Raw genomic sequence first — 19,892 nt, 5'->3', positions numbered from 1 at the left:
CTACCAGGGGCCACACCCTAAAGAAAAGCTGACTGTCTTTCCCCTAGTAGCCATCAGTTGTCAGCACTGCTTCTCAGCTAGGGTTGGGAGGCTCATGTGGCCTGATCCTATGTGGTTCTTATATATACAGTCTCAGCCTCCTCAGAGTTCAGAAGTACAAGGGTCTTGTCGTGTCCTGGAGAATACCCAACCCTATTTCTTAGACTCTTTCTGTTCCCTCTTCCACCAAGTTCCATGGACCCTGGGGGGATTGGTGTGATATTGATGTCCCATTTTTGGCTGAGCCCTTTCTAGAAACCAGTTCTGTGCAGCAAATAATCACTTAAAAGCTCCACGCCTAGAAGTCTTACAATTAGATCTTACTTGCTTTAATAATAAATCTTCACCTAAGAAAATGTCAGAGCACATGTTGCTTACATTTAAAAAAATATGGACAACATAAAGATAATTTGAGTTTCATGTTTTACAGCTCTGTCAGCCTGACTTGTAAAGCAACTTATATGCTTTCGTCTTCTGCCTTACATATGCACAGTTATATCAGTAGTGTTTTCTTGTTCTGAAGTAGGCTTATTTCTATTGAGAAATTTTTATCTCTGGCTTATTTATGATGAATTGCTAAACATGTTAGAAAGAGTGTAACAATTGATCATAATACTTGATCGCATAATAGCGATATAGCATATAAGGAAGAGTGAACGGTTTTGAATGTCAGTGAGAAATAAGATTTTGGTCTGCCATATTGGCACGTTAATGAAGAAGCAAATAAAAAGTGCTAGCAATAATATTGTTTATTAATAATAAACACTATTTTTTGCTATATTTAAATTGCCAACCAAAACTGAGAGCTTATATCACCATAAATGTGAACTACGGGGTGGAAAAAGTGCTAAATAAGAACAGTGTCTACCTTTAGATGTAGCCTTATTTATGTGTCACAGGTGAGACGCTAACAAACAAGCTTGGAGAGTTTCACAGGCTCGCACAGTGAGAGAGGCAAGACTCAGACTCGAGTCTCAGAGGGACAAAGATTCCTATTCCAGGAAGACTTTTTACATTTTATTTATTTATTTATTTATTTATTTATTTATTTTTAAGACGGTTTCTCTGTATAGCCCTGGCTGTCCTGGAACTCACTTTGTAGACCAGGCTGGCCTCGAACTCAGAAATCCGCCTGCCTCTGCCTCCCAAGTGCTGGGATTAAAGGTGTACGCCACCACCGCCCAGCCCAGGAAGACTTTTTGATTCTAAATTTCAGGGCAACCTCAGGCTTAGCCCATAATATCTCCTAGTCAAGATTACTTACTTTTACTCTAAAAGCAAACAAAACCAAAACAAACAAACAGAAAAGAGTAAATCCAATCCAGCCTGGGCTGGGGAGGAGGGGCCCCCAGAGGGCAGCCAGTGAGCTCGTGAGGGACAGCAGCTCAGGCCAGGCAGGAGAGGAGCACACTGGAGAAACTGAGGAAAGAGGAGCTGCTCACTCACTTCTACTGGGTCCATACTAACATTCCCATGGACAACAGTGGGCGAAGGGAGAGAAAGGCCAAGTCACTGGACTAGCAAGTCTGAAGCCAAAAAAAAAAAAAAAAAATGGCAGTGCAAAAAGAGTAAGAAGTGACCCATCCAGAGGACAAGTAAACAGAAAAAAGAAGAAGGCCAATTTTTAAAAATGCAAGTTATCATCTATGTAGGTTTTGAGCACTATGCTAGATAAAACAGTGGTATAATTATGAAAAAATGGTAACTAACTCCTGGGAAATGTTAAAGAAATGACCTACACAGAAATTTATCACATGAAACCTTACACGGAAGGGTAGAGACACCCTATATTACAAGTCTATAATTTATCGCTACTTGCTAAATTGCCCTCAAAGACAGTGACTTCAAACAATAAGAGTTCATAGTCTCACTTCTTTTTCGAAAGATTTATTTACTTATATTTATGTGTGCATTTGTGTCTGTGTGAGTATATGTCTATAGGTCCTGCTGCACACAACTGTGCTCACCAGTGAAGGTCGGAAGAGGGTGTCAGGTGTTCTTGTCTGTCATTCTTAGTCTGTTTTAGACAGAATGTCTCCCTGTACCTGGGGCTGTCAAGGAGGTGTCCTCAGCTAAGCCAACAAGCCCCGACCTTCCTCCTGTCTCTGCCACCACAGTGATGGAGTTACAGCTGTGTGCAAACCATCTAGCTTGTTGCATGGATGATAGGGTTCAAACTGAAGTCCTCGTGATGGTACAGAAGGCCTGCCGAGCCACCCAGACATCTCTCCAGCCCCTCCTGTCTGTGGATAAAGAAGCTGTTATAGTCTAGCTGGATCTGGTTCGGTATCTCTTATGAGGTTGGTGTGAGGGTGCCTAAGTTGTAATAATCTCAGCTAGAGGCTCAGCGATGATAAGCTGGGCTTCTAGCTCACTGGTATGGGCAAAGTTATATTAACAGGTTAATAGTCTCATGGGCTATTAATAGAGAACATGTGGCTTTTGGTCATGGCATCCCTCAATGCTGTGCCACATGGGCATCTCCATAGAAGAACTCACATTGTCTGCTGGCTTCCCTCAGAACCAGTAGAGAAAGGGTGCCAAGACAGAAGCCACAGTCCTTAGGTAACCCAGAAGGGACAGCTCATGCCTTTCTTCATGTTCTATTTATTACAAATGAGCCAGTAAGTCCAACTCACATGCATAGTGAGCAAGTACCCAAGATGTGACTATCAGACAAGTAGTCCTGGACCATCGAAAGCTCCTTTATGTGTTGCTTTTGCTGTGATTTGTTATCTGTTGCTGTAATTAAACACCATGATCAGAGCAATAAAAGAATAAGTTTAGTTGACCTTACACCTTCAGAGACCTTACACTTATGGTGGTGGAGCAAGGGCATGGAGATACTGTTAAGCCATCTGCAACCTCAAATTTTCCATCCATCTACTTTGTTCCCAGAAATAACAACTCTGAGACTTTTTTATATATGAAAAAAAATGTTTAAGCCAATAGCTTTGGCTCTGTTCTCCAACTAACTCATATCTTAATTACCCTTTTTTCTTTTTAATTCTAACTCGTGGTTGTCAATTTCATATGACAGTCTTATTCTGTGTCTAGGGCAAAATCTCCACTCTGACTCAATCCCAGAATCCCTCTCTTCCCCTGCCAGATGTCCCACCTTCCATTCCTGCCTCAGCTCTTTTGCCAATCAGACTTTTATTGACAACGTTTGATTTGTTCCATGCAGTACAAGAGATATCTCTATAAGACAGATGGCTGGAGCAGCAGCTGAAGGCTCAGATCTTGATCCACAAGCAGGAGGTAGAAAGAGACATTGGGAATGGCACAAATCTTTAGAAACCTCAAAGCCTACCCTGTAGTGACACATCTTCTCCAGGCCACACCTCCTCAAACAATTGTTTGAGAAGGGCCATCCTTCTCAAAAATTCCACCAACTAGAAACCAGCTATTCAAACGCAAGTCTACACTGCATCTTCTGACCACACCATCTGGAGGTGATGTTAGCAAAACTAAAAAGGAAAGGTGGATTTCTTTCCAGATCAGAGAGCTAAGGAGAGCTCATCTCACAAGACTCCTAGCTGTGAAAGGTATTAAGACAGATGTCATTTTCAAAAATATGGCTTCTGGGCCTGGAGAAGTCCATGACTCAGCAGTGAAAAGCCAAGGTTGTTCGTCCAGATGACAGGGGTCAATTCCCAGCACTCAGGCGCAGCTCACAACTGCCTGTAACTCTGGTTCCAGTGGATCTGATGCCTCTTTTGACCTTCAAGGACGCCTACACACATGGAGTGCACAGACACACACTAAAACAAAATAAAATATGAATTTCTACAATATAAAAAGATATTAGGTTTGTGTGAAAATAGTCATGGCTCGTTACTAGAGGGGAGAAACTGTTGTTCATAAAATAAAAATAATGAAAGAATCCCACAGGACAGTTTCCTTCCAGGGGAGGGACAAGTAGACTAAGTTTTCCATCAGAGGTTACCAAAATGTCACCTCAAATTAAATAACGAGAACTGAAATATAAGTAAATATCTAAGGCTGTTTCTCTAGGTAAACATGCCAAAGTACAGAATATGCTTATAAAACAGGGAATGAGCCAATGAAAGTAGTAGAGTTTATGAGCAGAAAGAATGTGAGCTGTAAATAAAGTCATATGAAACGGAAAGTTCTGTGTGTTTTTCATCATGTTCTTCAGACACTTTAAGTTCCTTGGATTCTGGAGATTTAAAAGCTGTAATTACTTGGAGAAAGAAATCCCATTAGAATAAAGATAAGTTAGTGCCCTCCTAAGGAGGCGAATGAAGGTCAGGAAGTCCTGTGCTCTCTCAAGAGGCCAGAGAGTGAGTGGAATTTGTTTCAATTGTGGAAAGGGTAAGGAGGAAGCTGAAGCCTCTGACAGGCAAGCTGGGCCTTCCTCAGTGTAGGGACTTGAAAAGTGACACAGTAACAGAAGGTGAAGAAGGGATGGAAAACAAAAGCACCGGAAATGTGAGTCTAAACAAGACTTCAGGAAGTTCTTACTGGGAAAAAGACACACACAGTAAAAAAGTGAAACAGCAAAAACAAAACAAACAAGAACAGGAAGTTAACGTTAGCAAGTAGCTCATTGTCATTAACACCAAATTAAAACAAGGCGTGCTTTTGGTAACAGTGGTCCTTGGGTCATGTAAATTCCACAGGGATTCCTTTAAGACAATGTGGCCCAATATAAGAAGCTTCATGGTGATCTTGGGATTTAGAGAAAGAGTGCAATTGTTTAAAGGAAATCCAAAGGAAAACAGAGAACTCAACCTTTTTGTTGTTTGAAGACCATAGAAAAGAAAGTAAGAGGGTGCACTGGCTAATTTTGTGTCAACTTGACACAGCTGAAGTTATCACAGAGAAAGGAGCTTCAGTTGAGGAAATGCCTCCATGAGATCCAACTGTAAGGCATTTTCTCAATTAGTGATCAAGGGGGATAGGCCCCTTGTGGGTGGGACCATCTCTGGGCTGGTAGTCTTGGGTTCTATAAGAGAGCAAGCTGAGTAAGCCAGAGGAGGCAAGCCAGTAAAGAACATCCCTCCATGGCCTCTGCATCAGCTCCTGCATTCTGACCTGCTTGAGTTCCAGTCCTGACTTCCTTTGGTGATGAACAGCAGTGTGGAAGTGTAAGCCGAATAAACCCTTTCCTCCCCAACTTGCTTCTTGGTCATGATGTTTGTGCAGGAATAGAAACCCTGACTAAGACAGAGGAGCAGAGGTGTCAAATTTTGCAGTTCTTATGGCCCATCTAATGGTAGTTTAACAAGTTTAAAAATAGAAAACAGCACTGCTGGTTAAACATGGAGAATTCCACGAAGAATGGAATGGCTGTGTTTGTCCCTACCTTACCGCACTGCCACAAAATAAAAAGTGAAATCTATTGCCCGTTGTCAATGAGGGGATCCCAAAGAAGAAACGTAATTACATGGAACTACTACAGGGAGACTCAGAAAAGGGAGACACAAAATATCTCTGAAAACAGGATTAAAGAATGGAGCCCAAAATAGGACTGATTGAGAGTAAAAGGAGCAAAATGACTTTTAGGGACACACAGCCCCCCAGTGCCACTACCCAGTGCCTAGGAAGACACCTGATGTGTTCTCTCTAGCAGAATGAGAAATGCACTGTGTGTGAGAATACATCAGAGCAAAGACTAGAACAAGAGCTGTAGGGAACAGGTGGGAGATAGCCGGTCCTTGTCACAAACTCCTTTCCCACAGTCCAAACAGCCAAGAACTTAGAAGAGTCCATGTGTGCTGGCAGTTGGGGTATTAAGACAATGGCTATATCCATGTCCAGTCTACCAGCCCAGAAATGTGCTAGCCCATAACCCTACAGTACAAACACACACACACCATGTGCCATTTGGGAACTCATTCTTTAATCATAAACAGGCAAAGACCACTTAATATTTTAGAACTGTCTCTAATATGAAGGACAGCAACCAGCAATAAATGAAAGCATAGTTAGTCCAGCCAGATTTAGTCACCAAGTGTGTTGACTTGCAGTGTTTTCCTTTTGAGAGCATTCACATGTCATAGTTGTGGCTGAAGGGTTGACAGTCAATATTTGCAGCAACACACCTGTTTTTATTGTTAGGTTGCTTCTCCTCGGCACCCTGTGTTTGCTTTCACTTAAGAAACAATAAGAGAAATTATAAATCAAAGCTATGTGCTGCAGACTCGGGAGACGGTGTCTCCAGACTGTTAGCACAGTAGTGAGCTGTGGGGCGTCAGAGGAACTGAGTACGGATCTTATGTAACCTTCTAAAATATTGGGATCGTGAGTGATCTTAAGCCTTTTGATATCTAAAACTGCTTCCAAATATGAAATCTGCTTCAAAAAGCATTTACATGGGAAAAATTTGACAAAGCTTTGATGATGATGGATTTATGTAAACCTGCAAAGTGGAATTTTATGAATACATAGCATTTGCAAGCACAAATGGCTTATTTTCAGAAGGGATTTTCTTCATCTGGGAGTACGTATTTATGCACTTCAAATGCATATGTAATTGATATAGAAAAAACCAGCATGCTCCTCTCTGATAATTCTATGTAGGAGAATAAGAAACCCAAGTCCAGTCAGTAAGTTATCCAACAAGTGATTCTCAACCCTGAGACGTGAAATCACAGCATCGCTTTCTCTTTCAAAGAGTAAAGTGTTTAAGGATCAGGCTTAGGCCTGGCTGGCTGACAGCGGGGAACAGATGAGCTGAGAACCCAAGAATTTGGCCACAGAGCATGCGCAGATGTGGGCTCAGCAAGGGCATCTCTGCCTGTAAAGAAGGAAGGCGATGTCGGGACAGTGACACATTGGGAAGAAATATGGAGACATTGCTTTGTTTTACTTAATTAATGGTGAGAAGATATTAAAAGTGGATTGTTGATTTAGAACAGGAAATCCTAAATTATGTGTGTTTTAGGCTCTTCTCCCTCATCTTGAAAAACTGGCTCTCGAAGACCATTATTCTGAGGTATTTTATTATTTCTATGACTTTTATTCTGAGAAGCTTATAATAGTTGGTTTTATTGTGTTTGTAAGCATGGGTATATAATTTTAATACTTCTTCCTGACATTCCTAAAATTTTATTTAGTTTCTCATTCCTAGTTTACCAAAAAGCCATTTCCATTGTTAATCTGCAGTGTTGGGCTGACTGGCTGGGTGGAGGCGGGGCACATCCTTTGCTAGCTCTTACTCATCTGTCTAGTTTCCACACCTTGTCCACCAAACCTCCATCACCTCAGGTGCCCCCCATCCTCCCCGACCCAGCTGGCTGGACACCCACTGTCCTGAGTTCTTTCTGGTTAGAGCTGGCAAAAACTGTGTCCTCTATCATCGTGTGACTGGGCAGGACCTCGTGTAAACCATGAACAAGACCATCTGTGCCTCTTCTTCAATGAAGCCTTCTTTCCTGGCATCCCCCATCTCTGCCCCGCTCTGCCAAATACAGCTGATTCAGAAACTCCACAACCAGGATTCTCACCTTCACAATAATCAGGCCACTCAGCAAAGCCTTCTCTTGCTTCTTCTCTGTGTTTGAAACTCAAAACACTCAGCTGTTTCTAAGGGTAAAAATGGCAACACATATAAACCAGTCACTCATACCTTTCAAAATGTGGGAAATTGGCCACTTTTAATATTAGAAAGTTTAAGTACATGGGTAAGCTGATTTACATTTTAATCTTTTACCTACAGACTCAGTGGGAGTGCAATTAGGCAGTGAATTATTTTAAGTCCAATTGAATTGGCTTTTTGTCTGAGGCAGCGGGTAGACAGTGCTCAACACCAATGGATGGGCCTTAGGACCAGAGCAGTAATTCTCTCTTCCCTAGGCCACACTCACCCAGGGCTCAGGACAGAACCTCCTCTATGAAAGCTTTGAGTCCCTGCTGTACTCTGTTTCCCACCCTGCAATGACTTTCACAAAGCTGGCCTGGCGAGCTTCTTTCCATGCCAGTGTGACCGTGCCAGTGCCCTGCTTGAAATATCTTCCCATGATCCAGCTGGCCCTCTCAGAGCCAAGTAAAATCTCTAGCAATAACACACTGCCAAGGTTCTTATGTGCCTCGCTCACTTCCTCCTACCTCAGTGCTGATCTCTCCTCCTGTGTCTATACGCTGAGTCTTCTAGCTGCCGTGTTCCATTGTGGATGTGTCTCTCTTGCTGCCCTCTCGGCTTGGGAACCCCACTTTGCCTTCTTTACCTGGTACATGCCTGCCATTTCATTTTGACTTCCAGGTCTGTTGCAATCTAGTAATAACTACTTGACCATGCTATGGTAAAATGTAGCTCAAGATCATCTTATCTCAGACTCGTCGAGAACAGTGGCCTCACTGGCCATTCTCATGTCGGCTGGGGAGTTCCAGCCTCATCAAGCATACTCTAGCTTACAGATATTTTCATGTTAGTCAATAAAACTACATATTACAAGTCTGCCACAGCCAGATGTAATAACACATGCACGTATGCCTTTGGTGCCGGCATTTGGGAAGGGGGGGGGGGGAGGGCACAGGCACAGGCACAGAAGCAGATGGTGATCTCTGAGTCTGAGGCCAGCCTTGTCTACAGAGTGAGTTTCAGGACAGGCAGAGATGGTACAAAGTAAGAGTCTGTCTCAAAACCAAACCAACCAACCAATCAACCAGAGACATAGACAGACAAAAGAGTCTGCATACCCCAGCCCTCTTGCCTAAGTTCTGAAAACAATGTAGCCTCAGCAGTGATGCTCCTCACACAGGATGGAATTTTCCACTAATGTGTCTGCTGTGTCATGTCCACGTCACCTTCATGTGCTGGCACACTCCATTCCTCAAATAACAATTTCCTAAACTTTCCAATGTTCTGTTTCCATATTTTACCCTATAATTGAAGAAATTATGATGCCTAAAACTGCGATGTAGTATTTATTTAGGGGAAGACTTGGTAAAGTCAGCAGAGAAAACTAGGCAGAGAAAATGAGGGTATTAGGATATCCACCCAAAAAATCAGTGTTGGCACAGGTGGAAGTCCCAGTTGTGGAGCCTGTCTTCAGTTCCGAGGCCCCCCTGGTTTGGGAAATAATAGAAAGAATTAATGCTTTGTTCTGAAAGCTAATGGTGGTGAAGGATGAGTTGCAGAGTGGCTGGCCTCACACTGAGACAGTCAGCAGCCCTTTCCCTCCCTCCCTCGCTGATCTTCCTCTCAGCTGGACCATGGCCAGGAGTCATTGGAACGTGCAAGCTGAGAGCTTGCTGGCTGGTTCAGCCCTCTCTGACTGGAAAGCAGTCTGCTGGCTCTGCACTGTGCTCAGCTGCACCTGCTGTTGCCAATGCCTTTCTCTTCCTCTACCTTTCCAGTCCCCTTGCCACTTGCCCGAAGCCATTTTCTAAGGGACTTGCCTCGGGTCTGTAGAGTATTACTTTCCTTTGAAGCTCAAATTCAAGTGCAGTAAGTTGATAAGATCTTACTTTTCTCTAATGAGCACCCCTGCCATCCCCATCTTGACTTTTCATATTATACACCTGTTACTCCTGCATATCCCCGTGTGTGTGTGTGTGTGTATGTGTGTGTGTGTGTGTGTGTATGAATGAAACCTGACTCTTCAAAGTTTGCTTAAGCTAGGGTACTTTATACTAATTAATTGAAAACAACTTAAATTTGATTACTTCTACACATTTTGCCCGCGTATTGAATGTATAAATAATGTGTATACATATAGATAAATATCGATGTATATAGTACTTTACATATATGTAGATACTGTAAATAAATTTTAAAAATACAGTAGACTCCTTTTTAAAAGAAAGGTCAAATTAATAGCGTTTAGAATTCTTGAGGAAATCAGATGAAAACATCTTCCCAGTTTCTATCTCCTTGATGTCCTAGACATGAAGTGTATATGCCTGCAATATTAATGAAGCACGTGCCTCATACAGGCACAGGGCTAGGAGGCAGCAGGCCTCCACCACTTCAGAGCCGGTTGCTCTGAACAAGTTATGTAACAAACCGGGGCTTCTGGGTCTTTCTGTGTTGAATATGTCAGGAGCAGTGAACATGATGGCTCTAACACAGCACCTTATCAATCAATCTGCCTCGCTAGCGGCTTGATACTTCCCCCACCCCTGACTTCCAACAACTATTCAGGTTGAGTTGATGAAAGCCAGACGACAAAGTCACAAATGCCAATAGTTTCCAATTCCTCTAAAAAAATTAAAAACAAGCAGAGGCAAATACTAGACCAATTGCTTAAAATATATATGAATGGGAACTATGTGTGTATGCAGGGCAAATACAGATGAGGACTCAGTCCCACCGTACCATCTACGGAATCCCTGGACAGTCATTCCACCTCACCTACAAGGGCAAGGGGCTGAATGTTCTGTTAGTGTCCTTTCCAGTCTCACACTCTATTTTTCATTTCTCTGTCTCATGGGGTAGAGTATTAAAAGAGACAGAGAATACAGCCTCTGACCTGCAGCTCAGTTCTGATTTAAATTGTCAGTAACGCTCCACTTACATAAACTGTTTAAAGTCAGGGGTGCTTTTTCCTCATCTCTTTTCAGAACACTTTTCTCCAGGAAACCGTGCGCAGAGAGTGTGAAGAACGCTTTGAACTAACGGAGGCTTTGAGTCAAGCCAAAGAACAGCTCCTGGAGCTCAGGAGGAGCGGAGGAAACTTACCGTGTTCCCTCAATAAGGGCACCCTAACCTACCCTGCCTCGGCAGTCAGTAATCACCGCGAGCTAAGCAGTGGGAGACAGAACTGTGGACGAGGCACCGGCACACCCAGCCTGCGTGGACTGCCAAAACCCACAGCTTCCCCGACCCCAGATAAGCTCAAGAAGGTCAGCAGCTCGGGACTGCCCGCCCTTTCCCAGGCATATCCTCCCAGGGGCCGAGCAATTTCAGTAAACGAGGCCAGGCAGAGGTTGACAGCCATCCTTCGCAGGAGGTTGAGTCAGCAGTGATGACCTGCTTCAGGAGGGTCCCACCCACGGGACACACACCCTTTCACAGCAGGGCAGAGACTCACTGTAACCGGGTACCGGGAAACAAACATAGCTGTAGATATAGTTAACAAGAAATGTACAAAGCTAGGAACTGTGAAGCCACAGTTTTCAAAGGGCCTTGGAAATTGCAACAGATAATGAAGTTGGTACTCCAGAGGTCTGATTTCTACGTTCATGTATGTATTTTATGCTCCTCGAGTCTGGCCCTTAGAGACAGCAGGGAAAAGCATCTCAGCCTGGCGAGTTTTTCCTCTTCCTCCCTCACTTCCTGTCTTTCATCCTCCCCTTTCTCTCCTTTTCCTACCATAGCAAGTAGATTATCACCACAAAATAGATTATATTGGTTTTATGGTATCTTTTTCATTTGTTTATTGAGCTAAACAGATGTAAGTATTCCAATTAGAAAAAGAAAGTCCTTGATTTCCAAAGTCCTTACTTCCAGTATTTACAGAGCTGATAGTCACCATCAAATGCTCCTCATAGCTGAGTCAAAAGGAAGGAGAGCCTTTAGAAGACCATCTGCTGGGAGGCTGGGACCTGCTACAAAAGATGGGGATTCCCATTCAGGGGAAAGTAGTTTGAACCTCTATCAATATTTTAGAAAGCGACATGACCATGAAAATATCTCTTGGTGGATATTTTCTCATTGAATACTTTTTGGTACACAGCCGAGTTCTATTGTACTTGCATTCTCCAGTCATTGGGAAGAGAACTAACACAAGGTCACTTAGTAAAAAGAATATAATGCTAATTTGGATTCAAAATTGATTGCCCTTGGAAATGTCTAACTGATTAACAGTTTCTATTCTCAGTGTGAGAATGTAAAACAAGATATGCTATTTAAAGTTATCAAGCTTCTGGCTCATCTAGCTGATCTTACCTAAGGCTAACACTCATCTGTCCTCTCTCCATGTGATAGGACTGTATTTGTCTTTCTAATGGTGGCGGGGGGGGGGGTGCTAAATCGGATGTATCATGGACTTTAAACTTTCCCCTTCTCATATAGGAATACTAGTGACACGTGATTATAGCACATTTAATTATCTATTTGGCTGCAGTGTTGATGAGAGAAACCAGTGATACCTAGCATCCTAACTACTGCTAAAGAAATAGCATTGATAAACAAAATCATGGTTATCTCCCATCTTTTTAAGGCTGTTTTAACCTTAAAATAATTCCACATTAGGTCCCTGGCTTCCTGGCTACCTTAGGTAAAGTCATCTTTGTGTTACGTATTAGAGTGCTTTCTTTTGGTTACAGAGGTGGCCGTTCTTCATAATGGCATTCCACAAGAGAGCACAAACCGCAGAAGAGTGGCTCAATGATTGCCCTGGCCCTCTCTGCAGATAAGAAGCAGATGAAAAGCATGCGACTTAGCTGAAGGAGTATACTTAGGGATAGAGTTGAACCAGAACCACTCCCTCAATCCCAGCCTTTCCAGCCTTCAAAGGTTCCCAGGGCTCCACCAGGACTGGTGTCAACAGCACCCACACTGTAGCTAATTAACGTCGTTCCTCTTGAAGTGCTCTGGCTTTTCAAACCTGAGTTTGTATAAGAAGGAAAGTTGATTCAGGGAAGAATAACTACAAAGTAACAAATGTCCTTTTACTAATTATATTTTTCTAGAGAACTCTAATAGAAGTGTGCATCTATGAAAATAAGAAACGTTAACTGGTATTCCCCTTCCTTGGTATCATCATGTGTAATGCAACAGGGGCCACAGCACCAGACCTCCTTGCCCTGAGCTTTTGTTTGCACTTTGAATTATAAATACCTGTGACATAAGGCAGACGGTAAAGTGAGCAAAGGCACGGACTGGCTTGCGCCGTGATCTCTGTCATCAGGTCCCACATGCTTTTTCACTGTTTTGCAATTTCAGCAGGAGTCATAGGTATACAATGAGTTTATTTTACTGGGAATACAGGTTAATAAGAAAAGTCACGTGTAAGCTTTTCTAAACTGATAGAAGGACTACTATTGCAAAATATGGCTTCTTAGTTTGTTGATATACTCCTGCGTTACAATGAATAACTCTGTAACTCAGAATGGAACCATTGTTTGCCACGAGGCTGTGTTATATGCTACAAAGATATCAGAGAAGCATAAACAGAAAAATGGTTTACATTAATTTAACCTACACCATCTGAAGAATACAGCTTGAGCTATAGGAATATGTAGTTGAAGAAACAAATCCCTAGAAGTGACACAAGAACTGGAAACTTAGAGGTTAAAACATAGCTCCTTTATTTTTTGAGTGATGAACTCTAAGCATGAAAGAGTATCAAGAATGTTAAGAAAGTAGTGAAGGGCTAGATACATGGCTCAACAATTAGGAGCGCTTGCATCTCTTGCAGAGAATTCTGGTTTGGATCCTGTCTGCAACTCCATCCTCCATCAGAACCTGATGCCCTCCTCTTACTTCTAGGGGCACTGCACACAGGTGACACACATACATATATCCTGGCAAACTACCAATACACATAAAGTAAAGAAATAATTTAAAATAATAAATAATTTAGGATTCTGAAGTATTAGAGCATCTTGAACTACAGGTTAATCCTAAAGCTATCATAAAAAAGTGATGGTGAGAGCTAGAAAAAGGAAAAATGGGAAAACAGCATAGATCTTCAAGAATTATACAGTAGGGGCCAAGAATAAAGTATATGCAAGATGTGAAATGGAAGGGAGTATTGACCAAGTGTATTAGTCAGGGTTCTCTAGAGTCACAGAACTTATGGATAGTCTCTATATAGTAAAAGAATTTATTGATGACTTACAGTCGGCAGCCCAATTCCCAACAATGGTTCAGTCACAGCTGTGAATGGAAGTCCAAGGATCTAGCAGTTACTCAGTCTCACACGGCAAGCAGGCGAAGGAGCAAGAGCTAGACTCCCTTCTTCCAGTGTCCTTATATTGTCTCCAGCAGAAGGTGTAGCCCAGATTAAAGGTGTGTTCCACCACACCTTTAATCCCAGATGAAAGGTGTAGCCCAGATTAAATCTCCTTAAACTCGGAGATTTAATCTTCTGAAATCCATAGCCACTATGTCTCAAGATCTCCATACCAAGATCCAGATAAGGATCTCCAAGCCTCCAGATAAGGGTCACTGGTGAGCCTTCCAATTCTGGATTGTAGTTCATTCCAAATATAGTCAAGTTGACAACCAAGAATAGCCACTACACCAAGGAGTTGAGAGCAAAATAGTAATGAAATCTTAGAGGAATCAGGGATGCTTTAAAAACAGAACTGGTCTATTCAACAAGTCTTCAAAAGGAGGAGTAGAATTGTACAGAAAAAGGGTATTCTAGGTAGAGAAGTGTGTAAATGGAGGCACAGACGTAGGAATCATAAGAGCATTTGATGGGAGTTAGCAGCAGCCTGAGTCCCAGGTAAGCTGATGTCATTGCTAGGGGTGTTGAGTAAGGGCCGGTGCATGCTTTTAGCTGGAAGTGGATTGCCTTGCTGGAATTGGGAGCCCTGCCCTGGCAAGGCTGTGCTGGGTTATTGTGGAATGGGAAGGTGGGGAATACAAGAGCAGCTGGCAGACAATGAGTAGTCCAGACGAGTTAATGAAGTTCTAATGAAGATATTTGTGTTGGGAATAAATAATAGGCATCAGATTAAAAATCTATTCAGAGTAGAGAAAGGATTTTTGTTTCTCCTGCTAACTGCAGCTTGACACTATTGCCAGCCCTTGACACATTGGCAGGAGTTCATTTGATGAACCTGGCTCTAATCAGAGGATCATCTCTATTTAAGAATATTATAACCTCTCTGAATAATGTGAACTCGGAGGAGCTGCATCCCGCTTGGGAGATGCACGAGCTCATAGACTGCTACACATAAGAACCCTCCTTACAGGTCTGAAGAGTGTTCTGAGAATTATGGGAAGAGTGAGAAATGGACATAAACCAGAAATAATTATCGTCTTAAGTCAAAGGATGCAAGAACAGCTAAACAGGAAGATTCTGGAGTGACGCTGTGCAATAAAACCTTGCTTTCTAGAATACTTGTGAAGGGAAATATAAAAGACAATGCTCAAATTAAAGTAAGGGTTATCTTAATATCTTTACATTTTATAGAACTGAAGAGACCTGATGCATCACCTGGTCCAGATTTATAGCTTATGTGAGCAGATAATAGTTGACTTAGTTGATTAGTTTTCTATTTGCATAACTGTGTAACATTAGACCGAATGAAAGAACCCGGGCTTCAGCTTCTGGCTTACATGTCTCATTTCCAGACAAAGAATATGACCAGTGTGCCAGGTTGTAGCTACTCAGAGTTTGCCTTCCAGCAAGATGAGACCTGCTAGCACATTCTAGAAATGCAGAGTTTCAGGCCTCACACCCAAACCTATTACCTGAACTATCCTCTTCCTCCTCTTCCTCCTCTCCCTTCTCTCCCTCTTCTCCCTCCTTCCCCTCCTCCCTGTCCACCCTTCCTCTCCTCCTGTTTCCTTCCCCTCCCCTCCTCTCCTCTCCCCCCATCTCCTCTGCTGTCCTCTCCCCTTCTCTCCCCGACTCCTTGTGCATGCTAAGTAATCAGTCTTAGCCCTGAGCTTGACCCCCAGCCTGAGGTCTTAAAGAGATGCTCAGGTGCTTTGTGTTTGCATTAGGTATGTTGCTTGCGGTCCAGTATTCCATATCTACTTACCACAAGTTAAACAAAATAGCTTTGCCTTATTTAGTCCCTAGTGCCTAAGTGACAACAGTGGGCTAATGAGATCTGCCCCCCATGTGTCACATTGACCCACTTAACACCTACTCACAGTGCATTAAGATTCTTCTGTGTGACCATTGATTCTGAATCCATAACTCTCTAGGAAAGCTAGTGGTTTAAAAAAAATCAATATTCATCCTGAAAATCCTAAAACACATCTCAACACCCAAAGCTGTGAGCCTCAGAACAGTTGGAGATTTTATTGTTTTAATCCAATAGAGGAATCTTGGTTCTAATAATTGGCAGCACATTGAATAATCATAAACTTTAATCTCATAATAACATGTATTTGAACATCTGTTTACATTTATAATGGTGATGCTCATTGTCTTCTGAGACCTGTGAAATACAGAATTTGGGGGAAATTTTCTAGGGAGATAAAGTAAATGCATTGAGATGATCTCTCCTGGAAGTAGTTTTGAACCACTTAAATATAAAACTAACTTGGGCATTAGACCTGGATTAATATGATTTAAAGACAGAATTCACACTGGCTAAATGGAATTCAGTTCAGATTCTCAGTTTCACAAATCTGGATATCACAATGAGGTGTTAAACGCACTTGCCTGTGAGCACCGCTAGCTCATCTCATGATACCCAGGACAGCCATCTTCTTTAAATATGTTGTCCTTTCTTGTCAGCATTGTGCTGTGCGAGAGAGCCTGAGAGCAACCCAGAACTCTTGTCCCCTGTGCTCTTCCCAGCTCTTCTGCTGAGCCACATCTCCCATCCATTCTCTGAATGTTTTTAATGAAGAATGAAAGAAGAAAGAAAGAAGAAAGAATGAAAGAAGCCAGTCAATAACACACAACTGTGATAACAGCACCAGGGAGGTAGAGGCAGGAGGATCACTGTAAGTTCAAAGCCAACCTGGGTTACATAGTACATTTGAGGCCAGCCAAGGCTGCATATAGATACTCTCTCTGTCAATCAATCAATGTAAAGATGATAATGAGACAGATTGCTATTTAAATTTTTAATACCTCATATTAGTATATTCAGTGCTGATACTTGTATAGTTATAGTTAAAAATACTTCTCTGAGTTAAGTGAGTCAAACTCAACAATTAGACTGTATAGCTTAGGACAGCGAAGCATTTTATAGGCTTTTGTGAGGCATCTGCACAAGGAGGATTAGCTTTGGCAGTAGATTTATTTGCTGAAGATGTGAGCAGCTGGCCCTGCCTCGCTGCCAGCGCTGTCTCCATCTCCCAGGCGAGCTCGATGCAGCCTACCACATTAATCTAGAAAGATCTATCTGTCCTCTGTCTTCTTGAAGCAAATGAATTCTCCAGTCATAATTTTCTATCCAGAGCTTTAAATTTCTAGGGAATTAAGGTCCCTGCCAAAATTCAAGTGACTCCTTTTTACTTCTCAAAAGCAGGATTTCTGAAAGCCCCAGGGTAGTCAACTATTCCAGCCGTAATTTCCAAACTTTAAAATAGTATATTGGAGGCCTAAGCTTGGGTTGCAAGGATCTCGAAGCTGAGATCATCTCCTTTCCCTGTGTAGCATACAATGCTTAATATAGAAACTGAGATACGTACTTTTAGGAAGCTAGAGAAAAAGACCTTACTTGAACAGCCCCGGCAGAGGCCTAAGACAGATGTTTTCTCCAGACTCAGAACATTGGCTAATGCTCTCTAAATTAAACAGGAGGAATATGTATCTCTTGCATGTTTTAGGTTGGATTCTTAAATAACCAGAAGTCTGAGTAGCTGTTTTGGGGTATTTTAAAGATAGCCAGAATGTTATAAATATTGGCCCTTGTAAAAAAAATTATGACTGTAAAATCTTTATTGAACTACCACATTAAGTTACTATAAGTGCACAGATAACTTTTTGTAGTTTTTCTATTTTGAGCTGTTATAATAGTTATTATTTCTATATCAGCCTTAGGGTGACATAAATATATATTTTAATGAATAATTATAAATCATAAAAATTAAATTTTATTCATAGTACATTTTTTTTAATTTAGTATATGCAGCTATATGATGTGTGTGTGTGTGTGTGTGTGTGTGTGTGTACCATGGTGTGTGAGTAGAGGTCAGAGGTCAACTTTGGGAATTGAGTTCTCTGCTTCCACTGTGGAATCTTGTCCTCAGGCTTGCCTAGCAGTCGCTCTCATCCACTGAGTCACCTTACTGGCCTTGATAGCACTTCTGTGATGTGTTGGATCATACATATCCTTTTCTTTATATTTAGTGGGAAATTAAAATCTGTCTAGGGACTTCTGCCTATCATCCCAGCAGATGAAAAGCTGAAGCAAGAAGATGCTGAGTTCCAGGCCAGCATGGACTACAGAATGAGTTATTGGCCAGGCTGAACTTTGAAACCCTGTCTTCCAAAGACTATAATGACATAAGGAGAAGAACAGGAGGGAAAAAGGAAGAAAGACCTTTATAGGAAAAAAGACAGTTGGCAGGTCCTTATGTAGGACATTAGTTATTTTGAGACAAGTTCGACTATTGTAGCCAAGCCTGAACTCCCGATCTTCCTGCCTCAGCCTCCCAACTGCTGGAATCACAGCTGTGTTCCATCATGCTGATAATTTTTTATGTCTTATTAGTTGGTGAAAAAAAACAGTTCAATGTTTCAAAAACCTTTCTCTGGCATATCTGTAATCTCAATAAAAGTATATCAATAAATGGTGATTAATTTATATATCTAAATGATACTTTAAAATTGATGATACTAATGTTTACTACATCTGTAATGATTCTGTATAGCTAGTTTGTGCTCTGGGCACACATCCCAAGGAAAAATGAAGAGTATGTGTAAGTATACTGTGGGAAGAGATGGCTGCAGCCTCTCTCCCTCACGTCAGTTTGCCGTGCTGTAACGAAGCTGCCTCAGACACATTTGGCATGGGACAGCAGGAAGATAATCACAGTGTCCAGAGTTGTTTTGTTTCCACCACTATACTTTATATTGAATCCGAACGTAGGAAATCCAACCATAGACCAACATGTTGCATGTCTAAACTGCACCTCCATAGGGATGTCTGTGTAAGGGAAATACTGCAGCCCGTATGTGTACATACTGCAAGCTAAAGACTGCTGACCAAGTCAGGTTAGCCAGGGTCCTGTTTGCACCAAATATTAAACCTGGGCAATGCTCCCAGACCCACAATCCAGTTGGGAGGCTGTTCTGCCCTCTCTCAACCTCCTACTACTTGGGAGTGTCAGACGACATTGCACTATATAGATTTAGTTTTGAGATCCAGCAACTCAAAAGTTTTCCCTGCCTCATCTGAGTCGATTCCTAGAGAACCACAGAGGGAACAGTCAAAGGAAGTACTGATATTGTCCCTGTGTTTCTCCAGAACCACACCTCTGTGGAAATCCTGGTGATACTTTTAGCTAGAGAGATCCCACAGCTAGCCAAGCCTGTCCATTTACAGTCTTCAGGTATACCAGAAATCACAGATGAAGTTGTACTTCCAGCCACTTGCAGTAGGAAGAGACGTATAGTCATGAAAATTGAATTTGAGGTCAGTCTTAAATCTTTTGTGGCCTACGTAGTGTGAATTCTAAGCCAATTATAGTTACTGTCATCAAATTCTTATTTTTACAAATCATCTTGGAGCAAAGACATTGTCTATTCCCTCCATGCCCTGAATATAGTACGTAGAGCAGAAATGTTACAGGGTTTGGTTTAACGATTTAGGTGTAGTTTGAAGGCCTTTAGAAGTGTTTTTCTAACCATCCAGTATTTTTTTTCTGCCATCAGGGATTGGATGTAGGGCGTGCTGATCAAGTGCTTTGCCACTGAACCAGTCCTGTAGCAATTAGCGATTTCTACTTTAATGCTTTAAATTGCCTGACACATTTAAGTGGCACTTGTGGATAGTCTGTGTTCCTTGGTTCTGATGTTCTAAACAGCCTGACTTTAAATTCACAGGCAGATTCTTAATTGTCCGTGGTCCTTGGATACCTTGGGCTCCTACAGCCATCGCCACCTTCCTGGGAGCTAGGACAGCATGCTCTTGCTAGGGCACAGGACAAGCCACCTCACTGGCTCTGAGGACATGTGCCCCAGTTAAATGTTCACATACTGACTGCACCTCAACCCAAAGCCTTTACAAATTAGTAGTTTTTATTCTTCTGGCCTTGGCAGTGTGAAAGCAGCTAACCCTTTTTTAATGAA

At 42.1% G+C, this 19,892-nt stretch overlaps 1 protein-coding gene across 2 annotated transcripts in view; it reads left to right on the top strand.

The window, feature by feature from the left end:
- The window catches only part of Lekr1 (leucine, glutamate and lysine rich 1), a 186,797-nt gene extending 168,429 nt beyond the window's left edge, over positions 1-18,368 (top strand). The window contains exons 13-15 of one of the 2 annotated variants that reach the window (XR_003836153.2): positions 10,573-10,854; positions 16,446-16,594; positions 17,949-18,368. Coding sequence is in view for 1 of the 2 variants with exons in the window: in XM_029474779.1 (XP_029330639.1) it covers positions 10,573-10,977 (405 nt within the window). In the remaining variant the exon portion in view is untranslated. Of the gene's footprint in view, positions 1-10,572; positions 11,336-16,445; positions 16,595-17,948 lie in introns of those variants that run through there. The other variant, XM_029474779.1, reaches the window with a different exon arrangement.
- Positions 18,369-19,892: the final 1,524 nt, after the last annotated feature.

The sequence above is a fragment of the Mus caroli genome, unplaced genomic scaffold (genome assembly GCF_978045245.1).
Source record: "Mus caroli unplaced genomic scaffold, Mus_caroli_1 scaffold_3, whole genome shotgun sequence".
Taxonomy (NCBI): Eukaryota; Metazoa; Chordata; class Mammalia; order Rodentia; family Muridae; genus Mus; species Mus caroli.
This window is presented reverse-complemented; position numbering and strand designations above follow the sequence as displayed.